At 47.0% G+C, this 22033-nt stretch overlaps 1 protein-coding gene across 4 annotated transcripts in view; it reads right to left on the reverse strand.

The window, feature by feature from the left end:
* Nucleotides 1–22033, reverse strand: part of shroom2a (shroom family member 2a) — a 191374-nt gene that overhangs the window by 78715 nt on the left and 90626 nt on the right. For 3 of the 4 annotated variants that reach the window (XM_048540705.2, XM_059650419.1, XM_048540706.2), the window contains exon 2: nt 15932–16083. In XM_048540705.2, coding sequence (XP_048396662.1) covers nt 15932–16083 — 152 coding nt within the window. Of the gene's footprint in view, nt 1–234; nt 278–15931; nt 16084–22033 lie in introns of those variants that run through there. The other variant, XM_048540710.2, reaches the window with a different exon arrangement.

Genomic DNA, 22033 nt, shown 5'->3' on the forward strand with positions numbered 1-22033 from the left:
CAAACTGTTGCAAACAACTCCTGCTGAAATATTTGCTCGTGACTCTCATGACGTCAGGAAGCAGAACCGAGAACGAGATTTTAAAACAAAAACCGGACCAATTGTCACGACGCTGCACGTTTAGTACGTGACTCCGCCCCCCCACTTCCCCCACCGGGCTTTCCTCTCCCAACAGTCTGTAGGTGGTTTGCAGCCAATCTTACTGCGCACTGGCTCAGTTCCTGAACCGTTTACCTTGGCCTCTGCAACTCACTGCCACAGTCACCCGATAGGCACTGCCCCGAGCACAGCTGATGTAAAAGGTTGCCATGGAAACCTGGCAGCGTCATTAACTGAGGGCCTGACACACAAGAGTAGGCCATCGTCATCTCCCTGTATAAACAGTGCAACAAGAGGGAGTTACAGGTGGACACCAGCTGCCCAAACTGCACTGTAACCTGGAACATAATGTATTTGACCACATCAAAACATAGAACAGTAGGGCACAGTACAGGCCCTTCGGCCCACAATGTTGTGCTGACCTATTATCCTACTGAGATCAAACTACCCTGCATACCCTACATGTGCCTATCCAAGAACCACTTAAAAGTCTCTAAAAGTATATGACTCCACTATCACAGCTGGCAGCACATTCCACAGGCTCACCACAGTAGTTAAAGCAATGCAGAGAGAGAGAGGGAGAGAGACAGAGAGAGGGAGAGAGAGACAGAGAGAGAGAGAGAGAGAGCGCGAGAGAGTGACACAGAGAGAGAGAGAGAGAGAGAGAGAGAGAGAGAGAGAGAGCGCACTGTACAGTGCTTTACAGCTAACTACGTATATTTTGCAATTGTAGTCAGTAGCACTGAGTCTACAATTTCAGGTAGATGGATGAATGTTGGCCATGGTGCTGGGAGAATTCCTTTACACTTAGAGCTGCACAGTACAGAAGAGACCCTTTGGCCCATTGAGTCTGTACGTCCCAAAACTTCACTAAATCAACACTTGTTCCACCAGCCCTGAATATTATGACTTGTCAAATGCTCCTCCAAGTACAGTTTAAAGCTTGTGAGGTTTCCCGCCTCAACTTCCGTCCCAGGCAGTGCATTCCAGAGTGTTGCCACCCTCTGGGTGAAATTTCTTTTCCTGAAATCCCCTCTAAACCTCTGATTACAGCCCCTTTTTACTGACCCTTCAGCTAAGAGGAACAGCTGTTTTCTATTTGCCGATCCTTGTAATCTTATACATATGTATCAGGTCACCCTTCAACCTTCTCTGCTCCAAAGAAAACAACTCAAGCTTACCTAAGATAATAGGAACTACAGATGCTGGAGAATCCGAGATAATAAAGTGTGGAGCTGGATGAACACAGTAGGCCAAGCAGCATCAGAGGAGCAGGAAAACTGACTCTGAGGAAGGGTCTCGGTCTGAAATGTCAGCTTTCCTGCTCCTAAGATGCTGCTTGGCCTGCTGTGTTCATCCAGCTCCAGACCTTGTTATCTCAAGCTTATCCAGGCTCTTTTCATCGCTAAAATGCTCTATCCCAAGCAACATCCTGGTGAAGCCCCTCTGCACCCCTTCCAGTGCAATCAAATCCTTCCTAGTGTGCTGACCAGAACTGCACACAGTACTCTAGCCGTGGTCTAACTAAAGTTCTGTACAGCTTCAATGTGACTTCCTTGTTCTTATAACCTGCGCAATGACTGATAATTGTAAGCGTTGTGTCTGTTTTCTTAATTACCTCATTAAGCTGTCCTGCCACCTCAGGGATTTGGAGACAGGCATCCCATGATCCCTCTCTTCCTCTGAGCTTCCCAGCGTCCTGCCTTTCATTGAGTACTCCCCTGTTGTATTTACTTCTTCCAAAGTGCATCACTTCACACTTACACAAACTGGAAGCAGTGTCTTTATGAACTGTGAGATGAAGAGGGGAAAATCAGCTTTCCTTCGAGGGTTCAGTTCTTCAATATCAGGAGACAGCCTGTTGCCTCAGGTTTCGGCTGTCCACCTGACATGGCCTCAGACGAGCACCTCATTGAAGGGTCAGTATCTCTGACAGTGCAGTGCTCCCTCAGTACAGCACCGGAGCGTTAACCTTGCTCATCTTTAGGAGTTAAGACATTTGTTAAAAGCGTCCTGTCAAGGACCATTACACGGTGATTTTGTTTGCTTAAAAACAAATTGTATTTGTTTCTTTGTCTCTCTGTGGGCACATCATTTGGAAATTGAGGAAACATTGAGTGGCTGGTGAGAGAATGACTTGGGGTGGCTCTCCATCTATTTCCCGCCCCCCCATTTCTCCACGATTGAGGGTTCTGTTCTGGCACAATGCATTGAACAAACCACTGAATTGCTTGACCAGAGTGCATTGTCTCAGGCGCACTGGAGTATGCAACGAACATGATATGAGACACTGGGTGAAACGCTATCCAACCGACCATTATTGCAAGACCATGAATAACACTTTCCTGGAAGTCCGACAGTGTGCTCGTTTGTCAGCAGTACGTTCAAACTACAGTTCAGAGGCTAGAAACCATCTCTGAGCTGATGTGCTGCGCCGTGAGAAATGACATTTTAAACCATGGACCTTTTGGTCATAAAAGATTCCAAAAGATTCCAATTCTAAAACCAAAGTTGTTTCTCTGGTGATTATTTCTACTTCACCTAAAAGAGATTGTCTCAAGGTTACCTGCTGTAAAATATGGGCTGTTGTATTTCCTACATTACAACAAAGTCTAGGCTGCAGGAATTATCTCACTGTCTGTGGAACGTACTGGCCCGAGATTGCAGAGGGTGCCATACAAATGCAAGTCAATCTCTCTCCAACCAGAGGGACAGTGTTAACACCACAGAAATGCTTCATTCTGGTTCAGACAATCACACAATCCCTACAGTGTGGAAAAAGGCCATTTAGCCCATCCAGCCTTCACCTACCTGTGCACAGCACCCCACCCTATCCCTGTAACCCTGCACTTACCTATGGCTAGCCCACCTAGCTTGCACGTCCCAGCACACACCAGACAATTTAACACGGCCAATCCGTCTAACCTGCACATCTTTGGACTACGGGAGGAAACCCACACAGACACGAGGGAATGTGCAAAACTCCAGTCACGAGGCTGGAATCGAACCCAGGTCCACAGCACTGTGAGGCAGCGGTGCTAACCACTGAGCCACGGTGCCATTCTCTCAGATAATTTCTAAGACAGCATTCTGACCACAAGCTGAGGCATTTCTTAAAACAGAAGGGGTGAAATGTGACCTCTGAAGGAACAGCAGTCCTCGTGCTGAATGGATCTCTGCAATCACTCTCTTCCACACAGAATACCTCAGCTGCCTCTGTTCAAATATCAGCTGCGGCCGAGTCAGCGACACTCGCACCTCTTAATGAGATGGTTCAAGACCCCAGAGAGCCAAATATAAAATCCACACCCACAACATCAATGCAGTACTGATGGAGTGTTGCACTGCTACCAATAGCATCTTTCAGAGGAGAGTTTAAAAGCTGCACCAGTTCTCCTGGGTATTCTGAAGGGAAATAGGGAATTGTCTCTGGCGCCCGAGACAATCTATGCCTTTCAAGGAACGTTGCCGAAAACAGATGGCCTGGTGACTACCGCAACTGTTGGATCATACTGTGAGCAAATTGGCTACATCACAACAGTGCCATTACCCATAACAAGCACAGACCATTTTAACAGGGTCTCCACATTGCATGGAACCAGAAACTAGGGGACGTTTCTCTTCCTCAGCCTGTCCTGATCTCAGCCCTTGCCCCAGCTAAGTTCAGCACTAGGCAGGCTTCAGGCCTGGAGTCTCCCTCAATACCACGTCCATCAGCGTGCTGCCTCACTGAGCCGACAGCACTGTTCCATTTACGGGGGACATAGAAGCGAACTGTCTTTGATTTGCTTGTTGTGTGGACACCTTTCCAGCAGGTGGCGACATTACAAGCTGTGGTACAGGAGCTCCCCCTGCGGGGCCGGGGGAGAAGACATTGGAGCTGACACCATTCCTTAGCCCACTGTGCACTTTGGCAGTGAGGGACAATCGGAATTAAAGAAAACCAGGAAGAACTGCGGATGCTGGAAATCAGGAACAGAAATTGCTGGAAAAGATCAGGTCTGGCAGCAGTCTGTGGAAAGAAATCAGAGTTAACATTTCGGATCCGAACTGAGCGAGAAAATTGATTAGCAGTGCTGAATACAACCTATATTGTGTGATTAAAAAACAGTTTTGAGGAAGGGTCACCGGATCCGAAACATTAGTCTGATTTCTCTCCACAGATGCTGCCAGACCTGCTGAGCTTTTCCAAGCCTGATTGAAGCTTCAACTGTAACAGCAATGAAGCAGCCTGTGTCCACTCATAACAAGATCTGGCTTGGACTGTTAACAGCGAAGTTAACTAGCCTTTATACAAGTTCTGAACAATGATCCTCTCTTAAAAAGAGAGATACACCTGTTAACATTCAGCAGCATTACCACCACTGAGCTGCCCACTTATCAACATCCTACCACTGACCAGAAACTCAACTGGACCACAGAAATACTATGACAACAAGGGCAGGCCAGAGGCTGGAAATTCTGTCATGAATAATAGTGAATTGTATCTAAAAAGCCTACAGATTATATACACGGCACAAGTCAGGAGCCGGATGGAATACCCTCCATTTGCCTGGATGGGGGTCTCTGCAACAACACCCAAAAAGCTTGACGTTACTTTAAAAAAAAGCATCGCGTACGCTGGCTCCCCATGCCCACCTTTGACGTTCACACCCTTCACCATGACGCACAGTGTATACCACCTACAAGGTGACCAGCACTAAATTACCCAGGATCCTTCAGCAGCATCTTCCAAGCCCACAGCTTCTACCACCTTGAAGGAAAAGGGCAGCCAAAGTATCCCCTGCAGGCAGATTGCCATTCCCATCACTGTCAATGGGTCATAATCCTTGAACTCCCTTCCTAAAGGCAGTTCAAGTTGCTGGTTCAGCAATGTCCTTTAGGACTGGGCTGACCTATAGCCAGTGACACGCACATCTCATAAATAATACCAATATAATTAGAAAAAAATCTCATAACGGCTCAATGAAGCACCTGGAGACACCCTTGCTGTGTAATAGCTGCTGTTATTGTTATCAACACAAAACCAGATGTAACCCACAGGCACAGGGGGAGACTAAAATCCTCACTGTTATGACTGAATGCATTTCACAATTAAATACACAGGGCTGGAAACTCAGCTTCCAGCTTCCAAAGCCAAGGCAAACCTTCAGCACCAACAGACAGACCACGTGCCACAGGTCCTCGAACGGAATTTTCCCTAATGTAGATAATCACCCAAGAGAAATGACTATCGGTAACAGCCCCCACATGAGAATCTCCAATTTTCCCCTTGATTGGCAGGTAGCTCCAGCACGGTAATCCGATATTCCAATCCGCACTCTTTCATGCTCATTGGTGAAATGCGACAAAATATTCTTCCAGAAAGTATTTCACATTAAGGATCAAACTTACAGACTCCAAGTCCCAGACTGGGGCAGGGGGGCGAATAGCGCTTTGAAAGTGGAGTCGCAGGTAGACAAGGTGGGGGGGGGGGGGGGGAAGACATTTGGCACGCTTGCCTTCAACAGTCAGAACACTGAGTATGGGAGTTGGGACATCACATTGCGGCTGCACAGGACATTGGAGAGGCCACTTTTGGAATACTGCATACAGTTCCAGTCTCTCTGCTATAGAAAGGATGCTGTGAAACTTGAATGGATGCAACAAAGATTTACAAGATGTTGCCAGGGTTGGAGGGTTTGAGTTATAGGGTGAGGCTGAACAAGCTGAGGCTATTTGCCCTGGAGCATCAGAGACTCACAGAGGTTTGTAAAAATCATGAGGGGCACGGATAGGGTGAATAACCAATAGGCAACTCTTTCACACAAGAGGGTGGAGCATGTATGGAATGAGCTGCCAGAGGAAGTAGTGGAGGCTGGTACAATTACAGCATTTAAAAGGCATCTGGGTGTGCTCATGAATAGGGAGGTTTGCAAGGAATATGGGCCAAATGCTGGTAAATGGGAGTAGGTCAGATTGGGATGTCTGCATGGTTTGGACTAATTGGACCGAAGGGTCTGTTTCCATGCTGGATATATCCATGACTGGAAGCTGGAAGAAGCCCTTTGCTTTGTAAAATGATATATGCTGTTATCAGAAACACAAGACCTGTTGAGCCCAGCAAATTGACACAGACACAAATTAACAGGAACAATAATTTAAAACTTTTCAGCGTGGATTCCAAAAATGAATAATTTTCATTTACACAGCACCTTGCATGTAGTAAAACATGCCAAGGTACTTCAGACAGGGAATTGACGCTGAGCTATTGAGACATTGGGGCAGGTGATCAAAAACCTGCCCAAGGATCCAATTGTAAACAGCGTCTGACAGTAAGACCCAGAGAGATTGAGACTAGCAAATTATAGTATTTACGCTCCAGGAATCTGCAGACAAGGCTGATATGGTGGGAGATGCTGAGCAGGCCAGAACTGGAGAGAGGCAGAGTTCTCAAAGTTTTATAGGGTTCAGAAGGTGAAAGCAATAGGTGGCGGGGGAAAGGACATGGGCAGATTTGAACACAAGGAAAAGAATTTTAAAATTGAAAGATGGAAGGCCAGTCAGGAGAACATTAGAAGAGTGGTGTCTGGAAGTTACAAAACCTGAATTTAATCACACTTTGCTGACCTTTTTATTCAATCTTGACAGGTCCCCTGTGCTAAGTTCCATCCTGAAACCCCCAGGTTGTTTATTTAGAACTGCAGGGAAAATCATACCTTAACAGCAGATTAGTGAAGTGGGGTCTCATTTAACTTTTCTTCTTTTTTGATAGAGCCTGCACTCAAATTAATGAAAAAATTCTGTTGCTTGTTTGTACAGAGCTTGAGTGTTACTGCAAGTAGAGGAACTCTGCTTTTGTCTTACAAAAATCACAAGAATACCAAATCTCAAGGTAATTTATACTGCATGAGATAATTAGCAAAAATGTTGCCGTGGACTATGCACCAGGGAATAGTTAATTGTCGAGCTTTTCTCTAAAGTCAAAATAGGCAAGTTGGCTTTGACTCATAACAGCATTGCCAGGGGTAATGCATCAGGGTGATGCACTGTTCCCTGCCCAAGCCTTGTTTTATTTAAAAAAGATGCAATGTGTTCACTTGTTCTTTCTGTTTGCAAAGGGCTAGGCCTTGCCTATATACATATAGCTTTTAGCATGCATAAAGAAACCGCACTGGGAGCCAGAGTGTTACAACTTGCACTTATGGAGCACCTTGAACACAGCCAGGCACTTGCAGGGATGTGAATCAAACACAACTTGATACAAGGCACACGAGGAGATGTTACAACAGGTCAGCAAAAGCTGGGTAGGTTTTAGCAACACAAAGATGCAGAGTGGGATATAGGACGAGAGGTGTCTCGGAAGGGAGCTGAGGACCCACGCAGCTGAAGGCACGTGCACCGATAGCGCAGTGAGTAAAACTAGGGATGCGCAAGATGCTGAAGATGTAGGAATTTGGGGATCTCGGCGGACTGGAGGAGGTTCCAAAGAATGGGCACCCTGCGACAGCAATTTACAAACTGGAAGCACACAGAGGTGAGAGCGGGGAAGGGATTGAGGGCAAATCAGGATCCATAGACACAGAGAAACGCCATCACTGTTTGAAGAGCAGGAGTGTTCTTTGCGATATTATTCCTGGATCAGTTTCACTGAACAAAAACATGGTCTGCTCAACAATTGGGTTACAGCCGGTGGGAGGACTGTTCTGCAGCAGGTTCTGTAGTTCAGAAATGAGTTGTGTTCAGAAATCTGCTCCATTGGGTGTGAAGTTCTTGGGACATCTTGGACTGTCTGCTGGGCTGTGTGGATGCAAGGCAGGAGGGCCTTTCACTGTGGAAAGGGACTAAGGTGCATGGGTTTATACACCAATGCTTAGCATTCCTACACAGGATAAAACAATGTGAAGTCAAGTTTGTAATCGCCAAGGATGCCCATAGCTGGCACATTAACAATAACTGCAGATTTCTGAACTACAGAAGCTGCTGCAGAAAAGCACTCCCACCAGCAGCGGCCTGATTGTTGACCAGATCATGTATTTGCTCAGTGAAATTGATCCAGGAATAAATGTCACTGAGAATGCTCCTGCTCCTCAAACGGCGAGGAGGGATCCCGCACATCGCCCTGAGAGGGCAAGGCAGGAACCAGTTTAGCATCTCACCAGTCACACGTTCCCTTGGACAGCGGTGCAGTGTTTCTGTTGTCCACAAACATCTGATTCCAAGGGCATACCATGGTTCCTGGACATATACTGCAAGCCGATGGCCAGGCAGGGTCGCAGACCGGGACAGGGGCGCAGGCAGGGTCGCAGACCGGGACAGACAGCAGCAATTTCGGGCCATGTTTAAAGAGTTTGCCCTGTGTGTGACCGTGAAAACTATGGGACCTTTAATCCTGAGGTGTATGCACTTCCGCAGAATGTTTACAAATCTTCAATCATATGCCTTTACATCTTACAGCCAGAACTGGAGGTGGGCAGGTGCAGGGGATCGATACTTGGACAGCATCATTTTCTTTTATTGCAGGAATATACTTCATTCCTAAAAGCTGTATCTATAAGTACATTCATAAGGTTTTCAACCATTTCATACAGTCCTTGGAGAGTTAAAACAGAAGCACCAATGATGTACTGGAGTCTCAGATCCCACAAAGCTGCTGTGCAGTTACAAAATGAAAGGCACTTATAACACATGCAAGAAAAATATCTACACGCACTTACAGGCAATGGCAGGGTATTAGTGGGGGCGCTCTGGGTACTGCATGGGCCATCACTATATTAAAGCAGAAAGACTGCAGACGGTGGCCTTTCCTCATAGTGCCTTGGCAGCAGCTACCCCAAACATCCTCCAGCACAGTCATGGGCCTTGGAATGTGCCAGTCTGCAACACTTGGTCGCGGTCAACTCCCTGCTCTGGACACCAAAGAGAGTCTTCCACCTGACTGATGGTCCGCCAGGTGCGGTCACTACTTGCCTTGGTGTGTCCCCCGGGGGACAGCCCAGGGAGCAGCGCCCTACATCACGGAGCTGCTCAGGATGAACCGCGACAAAAAAAAACCACTGCGTCTCTCTGCAGATCTTCTTAACAAAGGCACATTCCAGCAGGAGACGTGAGGAGGGCAGCGAGCGGCGGCGCAGGCAGACTGGGTGCACTTGAAGGATCGGACTGGCAGTGCCCATCTCAAAGGTACATTTTGGTGCTTGTTGGAAAAGCTCTGGTGATGAGACATTCTGCCCAATGACTTTGACAGTCTGCTCAGGGAACTGCGCGACAGGGTCCTTTCTCCATGGGGTCTCAAGGACACTGCGTGCTGATCACTTCCTGATGGACTGTGGTCAACCTTCGCAAATTTCTCCGCATGATGTTATTGAACAGTCCAACTACTTGGAGCATTCCGCAGCAACGGGCCAGTCCTAGCTTGTGTACATAGAGACACTTGGTGTTTGTACACTGAGGGCCTACGCACAGTTTGACACAGCCACGTACAAAAGTGGCCAGATCTGCACCATGTATAACAACAGAGACAGTGCCTCACACCTGATGACCAGGTTTTTAGCCACAGTGATGAGTCCACAGAGCTCCCATCTGCCCAGTTTCTGCCTCACCTTGGTGATACGCTCCTCGCAAGCTCTGGCACATTCCCCAGTCCCTCCGAACTATATCCCCAGCACCTTCAGGTAATCTGTCCTGATGGTGAAGGGGATGAAGGATCAGTTGGCCCTGCTCCCAAAGAACGTGGCCTCGGTGTTAACCCTGGAGTGACGGTAAATCGAGGAGTCAGTTTGAACTGGTCGCAGAATTTCATGAGTCTACGCACTAACAGCGGATCTGAGCAAAAACCAGCATCATCCACACACAGGGAGGCTTCGACCTGCAGCCGTCCACTGCCTGGAATAGTCATCCCTTTTATCCTTCCTGATGGACATGGTAAAGAACGAGACTCAGAGATCATCCTCCGCAGTACAGCACAGGTTTGTTCAGGATGAATCACTGATCTCAGAGCAGACCTGACCAGGCTCACAATGCCCTATTTGGACAGTGTCATACTCTCCCCACAAGGTGGCGTGACAGAGCACTGTCCCTGCAGATACAGAGCCATCCAAGATGATCGCTTGCAGAGATAGTAGGAACTGCAGATGCTGGAGAATCTGGGATAACAAGGCGTAGAGCTGGATGAACACAGCAGGCCAAGCAGCATCAGAGGAGCAGGAAGGTTGACATTTCAGGCCTAGACTAGGCCCAAAATGTCAGCCTTCCTGCTCCTCTGATGCTGCTTGATCGCTTGCAGACTATTTTACTTAAAAAGATACATTAACATTTTTCAAGTAACAAAGGCAAGATGGAAGCTATGTCGAAGGGAGACTCCAGAAAGTGAAAGAAATTCTTCCAATAAAAGGCAATGTTAAAAGCTAATTCAATGAATAAGCTTATTTAAATAAAGCTACATTGCAATAAAACATTCACTTTGCTTCATCAATAAAGACATATTTGATACATTGGCCCAAATATTCCTCAGCGGGGTTCAGTCTCCCCGATTTCTTTCCCCTCGCCATTATGGAAGATTCAGTTCCTCCTCAGCCCCAGAAACCTTCCGAAAGGGAGGAAAGTCCAGATTTCCACCCTGCTTTGTTGTGTGTCTTAAGCAGCTGAGCTGTAAGTTTCAGTATTGCAGTACTGAGGGAGTGCTGCATATTTGGAGGCACTGTCCGTTAAACAGCTCCCATCAACAGCTCTATTCAAGAAACAATGTGAGAGTTTTCTGCGATAACAAGGCGTACAGCTGGATGAACACAGCAGGCCAAGCAGCATCAGAGGAGCAGGAAAGCTAATGTTTCAGGCCTACAGCCAGGAGCTTTCCTGCTCGACCTGCTGTGTTCATCCAGCTCTACACCTTGTTATCTCAGGTTCTCCAGCTTCTGCAGTTCCTACGATCTCAGAGTTTTCTGTGTTGCCCTGCTCAGTACCATATTTATCCCTTAACTAATTTTAAAAGGAGATACTCTCTGAACACATGGGAGCTGGCAAACTCTTTCATTCCAACAGTGATTGTACGACAAAACTTTTCTTCATCAATTGTAAAGCAGCCTGAGTTCACCAGAAGTGCCGCAGAGATATATCCCCCCTCTCGTTATGGTCTTTCAGGGGACCATATCGGGACAGGAGGCATCATTCAGTCATACACCACAGAAACAGACCTAGTCGTCCAACTCGACCAGATATCCCAATCTGACCTGGTCCCAACTAGCCAGCATTTGGCCTACATCCCTCTAAACCCTTCCTATTCGTGGAGCAGCCATAGGCCATTCAGCCCTTCAAGCATTCAACATGATTACAACAGTCTCCTGCTCCTGCTACCTCCCCATACCCCATGATCACTCTAGCCTCAAAACCATATCCACTCCTTCTTAAAAACACTCACTGTTTTGGCCTCGAACACTTCCTGTGGCAGACATTCACCACTTTCTGGTGCAAAATAACTGGTTCAAAACAAATGCACAAAGGTGTTACTGCTCAGTGAATCTCTAAGGAAATATGGGACAGAATTGGACTGGGTATGTTTCTGATTGTCACGATGTGGCCATCATTGACATTTATTGGCCATCCCTAGTTGCCCTGAGGGCAGCAGTGACTGGGCCTTACTCTTAGGCAGTCTGGGTGACAAAGCAGCACTCGTCATCCTGGGGGCTGCCGGACTCTAACCCAACGATGTGGGAGTAACAGTGATCTCTGTCAAAGACAAAGTAGGATGCCCTTTGGAATTGTCAGTCACTTGCCACAGATCACCATCGCAATGTGAAACCCGAGTCAGGAACTGTCAATGCTGTCTGAAGGGCTCCAACAATAAAACATGATAAAATATTGAGGGTTGCGTTCGGGATCTGTTTTGCGGTAACCACGGCAGCTCAGCTTCTGGCCATGAATGATTTACAATCCAAAGGTCAGCCTTTAACAAGTGCTCAATGGGAACGGTAAGAGGATGTGTAACCAATAACCTCGGCACCATGCCTGACTGTGAACGAACCCGAATCCTGCTGCAGACCATGAATTGCTTTCGGGGTCACCGGGCGCTCTGCAACCTCTCTGCTGCGACAGCTAGAAAGAACACCTGCGTTGACAAAGCACCCTTCGTGACTGCAGAATATCCCAAACCACTCTACAGCCAGCGAGGTGTGGCTGAAACGTGCAATGTAGGAAATGCAGTGGTCATTTTGTGGCACAGTATGCTCCTGCAAACAGTAAGGAGATCACAATCAGATAAGCTGTTTCCATGATTTTGACAGAGTGATAAATCCTGTCCTTCCAACCAGAACTCACCTACTCTTCCCTGGGGAGTATAATGGGATATTCAACATCTACCCCAAGAGTAGCTTCGGTTGAAAGTTTCATCTTAAATTTGACTCCTCCAACAGTGCAGCAATCCCCCAGGATTTCACAGGAATACCATGTGCCAACATATCAGGAGTGGGGCTCCAGCCATAGACCGGAGAGTGTAACGTACTGACAGAATATTACACTGGGGAATCTCCACAGGCAGCCAACATTAAACAACTAAAGTTACATCTCCCAAGCAGAGGGCAGCCTACCAAGATGCTCAGACCTTGCAATGCAGGGACTAATGGAGCACTTTAATTTACATACAGCCTTTCTTATACGGACGATAATCCAAACAGCTCCAAGGTTCAAATCATTTAAATGACTTATTTTGAATTGTGCAATTACTATAACTTTCCACGTCAAGGTCAGCCCGTATCTAGAAAGCTAGTTTCGTACATTCAAATAAAGAGCCAGGTAGCAATTTACTGCTTTCATGTTGTTTGTTCAGGAGCAGAGCAAGTTGGGTAACAAGGTCCAGATTGTCACACATCTGCAGCACTCAATTCTGCTCACACTGCTTATAGGAAAGATGCTGTAACACTTGCAAAGGGCTTGGAAAAGATTGACAAGGATGTTGCCAGCATTGGAGGGTTTGAGCTACCGGAAGAGGCTGGATAGACTAGGGCTATTTTCCCTAGGGTGTCCGAGGCTGAGGGGGAACCTTACAAAGGTTTATAAAATCATGAGGAGCATGGATAGGGTGAATAGTCAAGGCCTTTTCCCCAGGGTAGCGAAGTCCAAAACTAGAGGGCATAGGTTGAAGGTGAGAGGGGAAAGATTTAAAAGGGACCAAAGGGGCAACTTTTTCCACACAGAGGGTGATGCGTGGTGAGGGCTGGTGCAGTTTGAGGCTGGATGGGTACATAAATAAGGAAGGGTTTAGAAGGATATGGACCAAATGCTGGCAAATGGGACTAGATTAAATCAGGATATCTGCTCGGCATGGGCGAGTTGGACAGGAGGGTCTGTTTCCATGCTGAACAGCTCTATGACTCCATAAGAAGCTGCGTCCAATTTACATCTGAAAATAAAAGTGATTGCTCCTAACAGTTAATTTAGGGCCCATACTTTCCTGGAAGTAATGGTAAGTTTATCATTTTTAAAGAGTGCATCAGTCAGAAGCTACTGGTATTGATTTATGCACAACTAAACGTCCAAGATCAATGGCTCCTCTAGAAGACGCACTATAACATTATCTCTCTGGGTCTTGGCGTTGATGTTTGTGGAAGGTATGAAGCTGCTGTGCTGATACATTGACCACTAAATTCACCAGGAAATAGCACAGCTAATACATAACAACACATTAAGAATTAATGATCATACTCAGAACCATATTTTACAAATGTGGGATCTCATTTCTTCATATTTTATTTGTTGGAGATTTTTAAAAACGCAAACAAATTAAATCATATTCCTTTGTCTTTCAGAATCTTTTACCTTGACGTTAACCTGATTATCGTTCTCATCTATTTATTTTGGTTTCTGTGCCTGATTTGGCATTGAGCTATTTTAACTTGCAGCTCCTGGTTTTCAACTCTGAACAGTTCAGTAAGAACGGTTCTGTCCAAGTGGTTGAGAAGAAATAGTGTTACTTGCTTTGATCCTGCAGAGACAAGAGATCCCAGATCCATTTGAATTTCCAAACTCTTGCAAGTTCCAGAAGGATAAGACGAAATGGAAACAGAGTGGACACCTGCATTTCTTTACTCCTGCCAACAAAATACAGACTGCCGTCTACAGATTGTGATCAGAGATAATGGGAACTGCAGATGCTGGAGAATCCGAGATAACAAACTGTGGGGCTGGATGAACACAGCAGGCCAAGCAGCATCTCAGGAGCACAAAAGCTGACGTTTCGGGCCTAGACCCTTCATCAGAGAGGAGGATGGGGAGAGGGAACTGGAATAAATAGAGATAGAGAGGGGGAGGCAGACTGAAGATAGATAGAGGAGAAGATAGGTGCAGAGAAGCGTATGGGTGGGGAGGATGGACAGATCAAGGGGGCGGGATGCGGTTAGTAGGTAGGAAATGGAGGTGTGGCTTGAGGTGGGAGGAGGGGATAGGAGAGAGGAAGAACAGGTTAGGCAGGCGGGGACAAGCTGGGCTGGTTTTGGGATGCAGTGGGGGGAGGGGAGACCTCCCAGTCGCGAACAATTTCAACTCCCCCTCCCATTCCCCAGACGACATGTCCATCCTGGGCCTCCTGCTGTACCATAATGATGCCACCTGTAGTTGCAGGAACAGCAACTCATATTCCGCTTGGGAACCCTGCAGCTCAATGATATCAATGTGGATTTCACCAGCTTCAAAATCTCCCCTCCCCCCACTGCATCCCAAAACCAGCCCAGTTCGTCCCCTCCCCCCACTGCATCCCAAAACCAGCCCAGCTCGTCCCAGCCTGCCTAACCTGTTCTTCCTCTCTCCTATCCCCTCCTCCCACCTCAAGCCGCACCTCCATTTCCTACCTACTAACCTCATCCCGCCCCATTGACCTGTCTGTCCTGCCCAGACTGACCTATCCCCTCCCTACCTCCCCACCTATACTCTCCTCTCCATCTTCGGTCCGCCTCCCCCTCTCTCCCTATTTATTCCAGCACCCTCCCCCCATCCCTCTCTCTGAAGAAGGGTCTAGGCCCGAAACGTCAGCTTTTGTGCTCCTGAGATGCTGCTTGGCCTGCTGTGTTCATCCAGCTCCATGCTTTGTTATCTGCTGTCTACAGATTATTACGTTTACAGCACACTAATGTGCTTCACAGAACCTTGCAGCACAGAGGCAAGATAGGCATCTCATCACATCTATGTGGCTCTTTGAAAGTGCTCACCAAACAGTTGCACCCATCCTGGTCTCTCCCGTTGACCCTGCAAATTTTCATTCTCAATACTGCTACTGAAGTCACCTTCACCAGCCTCTCAGACAGCGCACTGTAACAATTTATCGCGTTAGGAAATAGCATTCCTCCTCATCCCTTTCTGAGTTCTTCTTCCAAAGAGCCATACCCTCTCATTACCAGCCCTGGCTTACTTGAATCCTTCATGGTTTTTTGAGAGTCTCGATTAAGTCTCCCTCCAGGACCTATCTCTGCTGTCGGGAGAACACAGCCAGAATCTCCAGCCTGATCACGTGTGTCGTATCATCATGATTCATGGTTTTCCACAATGTCAGGAGAAGGAAATTGGCTGACACCAGGATGGATGCTCAGGAAACAGGAAAACGATACTTGGTCTGTTTTAGGATGCGATCGGCCACTCACATTTGTAAAAGGATATCAAGCACTGGGCGCAAACTCAAACTCGAGAACAGAGTGCATGTTACGACCCCGCCACTCTTTTTCCCCAAGATGCCACCTGGCCTACTGCGCACATTTGCAGGAGCTCCTGCCTTTAAATGGATCTGCCACCTCCGAAACACCGAGAGGTCTCCTGCCAAGGTGAATGGCCTGGGGGTTACTTAAGCCACATTGATTTTTTTTTAACGCCTCACCTTCTCAACACCAGCTTCAGAGTCCGGTGCGAGCCCTTCACGAGGCAGATCGCCTCCTGCCTGTAGCCAGTGAGGATCACATCGTTGATGCTGACCATCTCATCTCCCACTTGCAGCTTGCCCGCAGCGGCTGCTTTACTCCCTTCCTCGATCTGCAACGAAACAGACAGATTGGTCAGAAATTTCTGCACACTCTCTGGAGAGTTGTCATGATCTAGAATGCGCTGCCCGAAAGGCTGGGGAAAGCAGAGCCAATTCCGATTTCCCTACTTCTCTCTGAGAAATTAATCACCCTCCATAAACATGGATCACGTAGAAGAATACAGAGATAAAACCGTGTAAGACTTGAGGCAAAATCTGAAACTGCGGGAGAAACTCAGTGGGTCTGGCAGCGTTTGTGGAGAGAAAGCAGTATCAACATTTTGAGTCCAGTGACCCTTCCGCAGAACAAGGTACTCTCGATTTGGCAACACGGTGATACAACATTTGACCAAATGTGAAATCAAGGAGCCCCAGCAAATCCTGAATCGGGGGGACAAACTCTCCGCTGGTTGGAGTTATACCCAGCACATAGGAAGATGGTTTCGGTTGGTACAGATCAATTGTCTCAGCTCCAGGACATTGCAACAGGAGCTCTTCAGGACAGTGTCCTAGGCCCTACCATCTTCAGCAACTTTGTCAATGGCCTTCCCCACACCACACGGTCAGAAGTGGACACGTTCGCCGATGACTAGACAATGTTCAACACTTACAACTCTTCAGACACTGTGCAGACTCAGTTGATATTCAGATTTGGGGTGATAAATAGAAAATGTTCACACCACAGAAGGACCAGGCAATGACCCTCTCCAACAGGCAGAAATCAGTGATCTCCCCTTAACACTCAATGGCAATAGTGAGGCACCCACAAATATACACAATACTTCAGCTGAGGTCTAACACGTGGCTTGTACAAGTTCAACATCACCTCCCTGCTCTAGTATGCTTTGTCCCTATTAATAAAGTTGAGAACACTATGTATGCCTTGTTAACTTCTCGCTCTATCTGACCTGCGACCTTCAATGATCTGTCCATGAATACACCCAGGCCTCTCTGCTCGCATGCCCTTTCTGTAATTGTACTCCCTATTTATCACGTATTTCAATGTTCTTCCCAAAGTGCATCACCTCACGCTTCTCTGCATCTCATTTCCCATCTATCCTCTACTCCACCAAATTGTCAACGTCCTTTAGGATTCAATGTTGTCCTCCTCAATGTCTCCTTAAAGTTGCTGACCATCAACACTCTCTTTCAAAAAAACCCTTGACCCCTCTACTTGCCAAAAATACTAACTTCCATTTTCTCTTCAAAGTTTTTGAATGTTTTGTCAGTTTGTATATCTTTTCCCATCTTCACTGAACTGAATCCCACCCATTAGGCTTGGACCCATGCCACAGTGCTGAGGCAGCTATTACTAACTATGATTGTTCCCCGCTATTTCCCATCTACGTGCAATATCACCGTCAGACAAAGCTTCGGTTTTTCATTTGTACACTGACAGCACACAGCTCTACTTCACTCTCAGAGACAGTAGCAACTGCAGATGCTGGAGAATCTGAGATAACAAGGTGTGGAGCTGGATGAACGCAGCAGGCCCAGCAGCATCAGAGGAGCAGGAATGGAGCAAAGGAGCAATAATGTTTCGGGCCTAGACCCTTCACGTCAGCCTTCCTGCTCCTACAATGCTGCTTGGCCTGCTGTGTTCGCCCAGCTCCACACCTTGTTATCTCTACTTCACTCTCTCTCGTTTTCCTCAGCATTGCTACATTGTCAGGCAGATTCTCCAAATACCCGTTCGTGGATAAGCAGACATCTCTGCTGAAGGCATTGTTTGCAGTCGCTGTCCAAACTCTGTTCCTAGCTGTTCACTTGACCCTTCTCCCCAGAAGTGGCCTGTGAGTAATGGAGTCTATTCAACAACCTTCAGGTCGCGAACAATCAAGAGATGTGCTAACAAACTCAGAGCCGTGTTATCATCTCAGTCACTGCCCAGTCTCAGCTGATGTGCTACTGAAAACATCATCCCAGCCTTTTCTCTTCCCTTCCAACCTGACTATTGCGATACATCCTGGGGCTAGTCTCCCACACTTGACCTGCTGTCAGGTGGATCTTATCTAAACCGCAGTTGCCTATGTCCTAACTCACAACTAACTCACTGACCTACACTGGCTTTCTGCTGAGCCAACAGCCTGACGTTATAAACACTCATTCTGGTTTCCAAAACCCTCCACATCCTGTTCCTCCCTACATGTAAAATCTCTTCTGATAATAGAACCCTCTGAGACATCTGCACGCCTCAAAGTCTGGTCTCTTGACTCTAACTGCTCCATCAGTGGTGGCAATGCTGCTTTAGTTCCTGAGGCCTCGACTGCCAAACCTCCCTCGCTTTTATCATTCCATCTTTCCAGGGCACGTTTCTCTGATCTAATGACTTTGCGTATGAACGAGTGTCAGATTTCATTCTATAAAATCCTGTGAAACATGTCAGACCATGTGGCCGTGAGGCACTAAGTCGTTGCTGTCGGTTACCATGGACCAGCCATCTTGATACAGTGCCCCTACCACCACGCGCCACACACACACACACAGCAGGTCAGAGGCTGGGAACTCTATGAAGAACCAACTCACCTTCTATCTCTCCACAGCCCTAAAGTCAGGCTGCAGGTTAAGAATACAGCTCACCACTGCCTTCCCCTGGGAAAACTGGGATGGCTAACAAATAATGGCTCCGACTGCAATGCACACATCCCATGAAACCATTAAACAGGAGTGTACATTACCCCTCTATACTGCAGGGTTTGACCACCAGTCCGTGGGATTGTGTGCGGGGGCCTCTCAGAACTCAAAGTGTGGCAACAGCTCAGATTCAAAGGCTGTGCACTTTCCAATCTCCAACACAGCACCAAGACCCTCTTCGGTGAGGTTGACTATTAGGTGTCACAACAACGTACAAATGGACAACATGCCAAGTTGAGCTTTACAAATAAAAGATGATTCAGCTGAGCCACTGGATATGCCAATATTTGCCAGTGTTTTAATCTTTAACAAGAAACCGCTTAAATCAATAACTTCTGTGCACCGTTTCCCACTGACTGAACAGCTTCAAAAGGATGTACTGTATGACTGCCAACAGAGGTTCAACTCTGTTTGATGGGTTTGTTTGGAAAAGTGAAGATTTAACAGCACCTTCACCGGGTCAGGACTAACCCCTTTACAACTTCCCAGTGGTCCAAAGCCAGGAGTGCATTTTCAAAGCATCTCTCTGAAACACTACACCTCAGACAGTACAGCACTCCCGTGCTCCAGCGCTGAAGTAGCCACCGAAATCGAGCCTCTGGAGTAGAAACTGAAGATCCCGAGGGAACTTTGCAAAGAAGTGCGGGCGAGACTTTCGCCAATGCTTGTTGCTGATCCACCGCCACGAAAATAGATAACCTCATTACCCTAACAATGCTGTTTAGATCAGTTGGCTGGATTTCTCGTTTGCGATGCACAGTGGCCCCAACAGTTGGGGAATTGAACGAACACTGATTGAGACCACCATGAGGTCTCTCCTTCCCGACCTCTCCCCAACCCGAAGCATAAACACCCCTCAGATTAGCTAAACTACCACCAGTCGTCTCACTCCAGTGAAGGAGTGGCCCCATGGTCCAGTGGGGCCGAAGCAACTTCACCTTCACAAAGCTGTTTATGGATGATAATCTTGAAAATAAGGCTGCCGTTTTAACATTTCTTTTGCTGTCATCTGCTTTGGAGCGTCCCCAAGGTTACGAAAAGTTGCATATAAATTTAAATTTTCCTTTTTGGAAAGAGTGAGAAACATCACTTCAAAAAAACAAGTACGAACTAGTATTCAGACTTTTGGCCTTTTTTTCCCCCCAAGTTCTACATGCGGGACCAAAAATAGATGGCTGAAGCTGACTCTGCTCAAGATTAGATTCACACCTCCCGAGCAGAGAGCCTGGTAGGGAATGCAGTACAGTACTGGCATGATTCCCAGAGAAGGGGAGCCTTTCTCCCAGCTGACGCTGGTGTTAGGACAACTACCTGGGAGAACATGAAGGAAGAACAAACTCAATACAACTCCAGGACGAAATCAGGGTTTTCTTTGAAATTAAAATATATCTGACTGAAACTACAGCTTCACACGTACATACATGCGCCACACACACACACACACACACACACACACACACACACACACACAATCTGATGTCAATAGCATTTCAGAGCCCTGCCCACATTTCAGCAGTAATATCAATGTTTAACAGGTGATCAGACTGACCAGCTACTGAAAGACAAGATGAGCTGCTTTCGCTCATTTCCAACTGAAGGTCTCCCCTACACACAGTCACACACCAGGACAAAGCCCACAGTGGCAGTGCCATAGCGCTGGCAGCTGAAAGCACCATGGGCCTCTCAGCACTGCACTTGCTCATTGGCCCATCACACTGTCATGTTCTGACACGTACATGTGAATAACAACTGAACGGCCTGTTCTCAACTATTCTTACATTCGGACCTGACAAGCACGTAGGAACAGGCTGGCCATTCAGCCCCTCCAGTCCATTCTACCAAGGAGATGGATCGTAATAGATTTCCATTGTAACTTCGACCTTTCCTACTGATTCTCCAACAAACTACAATCTGTCAAATAGTATCCTGGAACTGTACACACTGCCACCATCCAGGGCCCTCTCTTATAGGAGTGGCCGGGGGTGCCGTGACAGGAGAAGTGGTTTAGTGCCAGAGCTTCACTTGCCACTGGATGGAAAAGCGCTTCCTGATTTGCCTCTCAACAGTGTGGTCTTTTAATATTAAGAGCATACCTCCTTGTTTCTGGCTCTTCCCCCCAAGAGGAGGAAGAATCGGTCCATCTGCACACCATCTCAAATTCTTTAATCATTTTAAAACACCTCAAGACACTTGAGGTCTGTCTTGTCAAAAACAAAATCAACGCTGTGCAAAAGCAGCTCAATTCCCAAATCTCCACAAAGTCGAACCGAAGTCTGGAAAGGTTTTTTTTTAAATCCATTTTTAAAATCCCTTTGAGCTTTTCCCCGGGTACATTATTCCTGATTTGCAGTGAGAATCATAGTTGACAGCAAAATACTGAACAGTATGCCAAATTAAATATAGCAAACCAGGCGACATCGAAAAACGTCAATAGAGACAAAACTGTGCAACTTTACGAGATTCTTAAAATCCATTTACCAGCAGTGCTCACGTTTGGGAAGAATATTGTCCATCCCTTATTGGCCTAACTGTTTGTGGCATCAAGGCTCCATGATGGGACTGAGGTCATGTTTCTGGGCCAAGCAAGGTACGGGCAGCAGGTAATCTTCCCAAGGAGATGTTACAAAGTGACATTGTTCGGATTTTCATGGCAATCTGAAATATCCAGACTCCTCACTGATGACTGCTTTTGTTCTCGAGACGACAACTTCAAATTCTCAAGCTGTCACAGATAAATTTCTCCCTCCATTGTTCTTCCATCAGGTCTGGGGGCTCACCGGCAAAGCAAGTTTCTGTCACCCAGCTCTAGCTGTTCCTGAACCGAGTGGCTTGTGAGGCCATTTCAGAGGATAGTTAGAAATCGACCAGAGTGCTGCGGGCCTGGAGTCACATGCTGGTAATGAAGGTAGATGTCCTTCCCTGAAGGTGTGAAACTTGAAAGAGTTTAAGAAAAAAATCTTTAAAGGGACGTTGCTGGGGTTGGAGGGTTTGATCTATGGGGAGAGGCTGAATAAGCTGGGCCTATCTTCCCTGGAGCGTCAGAGGCTGAGGGGTCACCTTACAGAGGTTTGTAAAATCACAAGGGGCATAGATAAGATGAATAGTCAAGGTCAATTCCCCAGGGTAGGGGAGTCCAAAACCAAAGGGCAGAGGTTTAAGGTGAGGGGGAGAATATTCAAGAGGGATCTAAGGGGCAACTTTTTCACACAGACAGTGGTGTATGAATGAAACGAGCTGCCTGAGGAAGTGGTGGAGGCCAGTACAATTATAACATTTGGACAAGTACAGAGGGATATGGGCCAAACACAGGCGAATAGAACTAGGAAA

This window comes from Stegostoma tigrinum, chromosome 12 (genome assembly GCF_030684315.1).
Source record: "Stegostoma tigrinum isolate sSteTig4 chromosome 12, sSteTig4.hap1, whole genome shotgun sequence".
Taxonomy (NCBI): domain Eukaryota; kingdom Metazoa; phylum Chordata; class Chondrichthyes; order Orectolobiformes; family Stegostomatidae; genus Stegostoma; species Stegostoma tigrinum.